A 3,380-nucleotide genomic window follows, 5' to 3' on the forward strand; every position below is an offset into this window, starting at 1 on the left:
GAAGTGGAGGGTGATGACACTCTTTAAAGGAGGAATGGATATAAATTATGTCTCATTTGTCTGGCTCCTGACCACTTGGAACCTCAGCTCTGTGGACATTCAGTAACCGAACGTCGAGCCCCCTGTTATGAATGAGCACTTTGTCTTTATTAAATCTAATAAATGTAACAGGGCATTAGAGTAAATACAATACATCCTTTTAAAGCAACACAAGGTAAGATTTGGTATTTTTGCTCCTGCTCCCGGGCTCCTCCTACTGTAATGCAGCTTTAAAACACTGTCCTGAATGTGGGACGGAGTGAGTTGTGAGGGATGCTTTCCTACCTTCCTCATGTTGTTACATAGTACAATTTCTCCAGTACTGAACTTGGTGTAAGAAACAACAGAGGCTCTACTCTCCCTATTACAGCTCAGTGGACCATCACAATTGTTTTATGGTACAAATACTACCACAGTCTATCTCAAGTGAGTTGCTTATAGTTGGTAAAAACCACTGACTGCACCTTTAACTCTGGCACTGGCCCTCAAAATAAAGTCTGAACCCAACTGTATCAGCCCATGCTCTTTTCCGAGAGGCAGGAGCTTGGCGTGCTGAAGGTGCAGGTGACCATCTCAGCTTTGTTTTCAGATGTGGGGGGTCGCATGCACCCCTCTATTTCAGATGCTAATTTTGGACAGGATGACGCTTCGCTCTCGAAGCCCAGAATTGGCTCCTGCTCCACACTGAAGGGGTGGAAGTTGTCCAAGGCGGTGTCAAAGTCCCAGGCCTGGCGGAGAGTCAGGTCCACATACGCTTTGGAGTCCACGGTCTGTTTGATGCGTATGGAGGCGTAGCTGGTGTCGTTGCTGTGTGTGGACGACGGAGGCGAATGCTGACTGCCCACCCAGCCCAGCGTCTGCTCCTTCCTATCTCTCCTGCGGCCTACCGTCCGCTTCAGCCACTCGCAGCCTCTGGTGAACAGGCTCTTTCTGCACAGGATGTACACCCATGGGTCCAGGATGGGGTTGAAGGAAGCAAAGCGGATGGCCAGGAGGTCACTGCGGTAGTCCGGCTTCAGACCAGCAGCAATTTCAGCCGGACCGTAAATCTGATTCACAAAGATACGAACCTGCAGAGAGGAGATACCGAACAGTCAACATCTCGGGAGTAACATCTCGAGAGTTTACAGGTACCGGTAAAGTAACAGGTGGAGTAACAGAGGGAATAACAGATGGAGTATAATGTACAGTTGTATAATGTAGGATTACAGATATCTCACACGGTTATAGGGGTAATTGAATGAAAGATGGGGTAACAAATGAAGTTTCAGCAGGAGTAACAGATTAACAGAGGAAGACACAGGTGGAGTAATAGATGGTAATACAGGTGGAGTGATACAGGTTGAATACAGGTGGGATAAAACAGATGGGGTAATACAGGTGGAACAATATAGGTGTGTAAAACTGGTGGGGTAATACAAGTAAGATAATACAGGTGGAGAAATATAGGAGGGGTAATGCAGGTGGAGTAATACAGGTGGAGTAATACAAGTAGAGAAATACAGGTGGGATAAAACAGCTGTGGTAATACAGATAGAAAAATACAAGTGGGATAAAACGGGTAGAGAAATACAGGTGGAGTAATACAGGTGTGATAAAACAGGTGGGGTAATACAGGTGGAGAAATACAGGTGGAGTAATACAGGTGTGATAAAACAGGTGGGGTAATACAGGTGGAGAAATACAGGTGGGATAAAACAGGTGGGGTAATACAGGTGGAGAAATACAGGTGGGATAAAACAGGTGGGGTAATACAGGTGGAGTAATACAGTTGGAGTAATACAGGTGAAGAAATACAGGTGGGGAAATACAGGTGGAGAAATAAAGGTGGAGTAATACAGGTGGAGAAATAAATTTGGAGTAATACAGGTGGAGAAATACAGGTGGAGAAATAAAGTTGGAGTAATACAGGTGGAGAAATACAGGTGGCATAAAACAGGTGGGTTAATACAAGTGGGGTAATACAGGTGGAATAAAACAGGTGGGGTAATGCAGGTGGAGATAGTCTAGACTCACCACCAGCGGAACGGAGCAGACGAGGAACACGATAGTCATGAGGATGAGAGTCCAGAACATGCGCATCTCTGCAGCGGACGCCACCGCAGGGAGCCCCGCGCGCGTCTCTCGGCTCATGCGCACGAGGGACCTGCACGCAGCACAGTTGCACGCGACGGTGACAGCGACGAGGGTCAGCATGACCCCCCCGTACAGGTAAGAGAATGCGGCTCCCGCGGTGTCCGTCGCGCGCCAGTCCAGGAAGCACCAGGTCCCCGGCGCGTGGCGCGCGTGCCTGCCGAATCCAAGGCTAGGGAGCGCGCAGAGCGCAACGTTGGCCACGTACACGACCACGAGGGCTGCGCGCGCCGTGCGGCCGTCCACGCGCCGCTGCGAGTAGAAGTAGGCGTGGTCTATGGCCACGTAGCGTTCCACGGCCATGGCGCAGAGCACGGAAACCCCCGCGGAGCCGAAGAACAGCATCGAGGAGGAGAAGAAGTGGCAAAGGCGCGCGCCCCCGGGCCAGCGGCCGGCTGCGTACGTGGCGATCACCACGGGGCTCGTGAAGCACGTCCCGAGCAGGTCGGTCACGGCCATGCCGCACACGAGCGTGTAAAAAGCCGTCTCTTTTTGCTCGCGCCGGCTCGCGCACAGGACCCCCGCCGCCACCACGTTGCCCAGCGCACCCGCCGCGAACATGCTGGCCGACGTCACCAGCGAGCGCACGTCCAGGCGCAGAGGACCGGAGCGCGAGGAGCCTCCGTCGTCGTTCAACAGCAGAAGAGAGTCGTTCATGGTGCTGAAAGACTACCTGTGCGCGCGCGGTTCAGGGCCGTGCACAGTGTGCGCGCTGCCTGCGTAAAAGCCGGTACGCGCACCTCATCTCCTGCGTTTCTGAAGTGCGAGGACACCCCACTCACAGCTGATATAGGTCCAAATTGTCCACGCCCCCATCCACTACATTCCACTCCGTCCTTCCTAACTGTGACGCCCACAGCGTTCCAATCCTTAATTGTGACGTCCGCTCGAGAGTGGCCGCCCTCCACTGTGACGTCAAGGCAGAGCCACGATAATCAGTCCACTGTGATGCCTTCAGCAACTGACCATTTTAAAATGACAACATGAGGATATACACAGATAAGCCCACCCCCGTTTTTAGACCACCCCCGTTTCAAGCACTTTGTAGTTCTACAATTACATTAAATTACAAAAAAAATTACAAAAACAAATGTTCCATTTGTTGCTCTGCATACTTTAGGTAGATTCCCTTTTGACACTGAGCATGGTGGTTTTAGGATCATGTGCAATGGGTTGGGGTTGACACTTATTATTATGGGGTTAGTATA

General features: G+C 51.2%; 1 protein-coding gene across 1 annotated transcript; it reads right to left on the minus strand.

Annotated features, from left to right (window-relative positions):
- Positions 1–551: 551 nt before the first annotated feature.
- On the minus strand, positions 552–2,917 carry LOC136675709 (prostaglandin E2 receptor EP4 subtype-like). Its single transcript, XM_066652427.1, has 2 exons — positions 2,056–2,917; positions 552–1,109 (listed from the first exon to the last, which is right to left on the minus strand). The coding sequence occupies exons 1-2, from the start codon at positions 2,827–2,829 to the stop codon at positions 552–554; spliced, it is 1,332 nt and encodes a 443-aa protein (XP_066508524.1). The 5' UTR covers positions 2,830–2,917.
- Positions 2,918–3,380: the final 463 nt, after the last annotated feature.

This window comes from Hoplias malabaricus, chromosome X1 (genome assembly GCF_029633855.1).
Source record: "Hoplias malabaricus isolate fHopMal1 chromosome X1, fHopMal1.hap1, whole genome shotgun sequence".
Lineage (NCBI taxonomy): Eukaryota > Metazoa > Chordata > Actinopteri > Characiformes > Erythrinidae > Hoplias > Hoplias malabaricus.

What these genes read in the sequence shown, in the direction of transcription:
- LOC136675709 (XM_066652427.1), bottom strand. Translation starts at nt 2,829, where the DNA reads ATGAACGACTCTCTTCTGCTGTTGAACGACGACGGAGGCTCCTCGCGC. An exon ending in TCTGCTCCGTTCCGCTGGTG is followed by an intron (nt 1,110 to 2,055) that starts GTGAGTCTAGAC and finishes TCCTCTCTGCAG; the next exon opens with GTTCGTATCTTTGTGAATCA.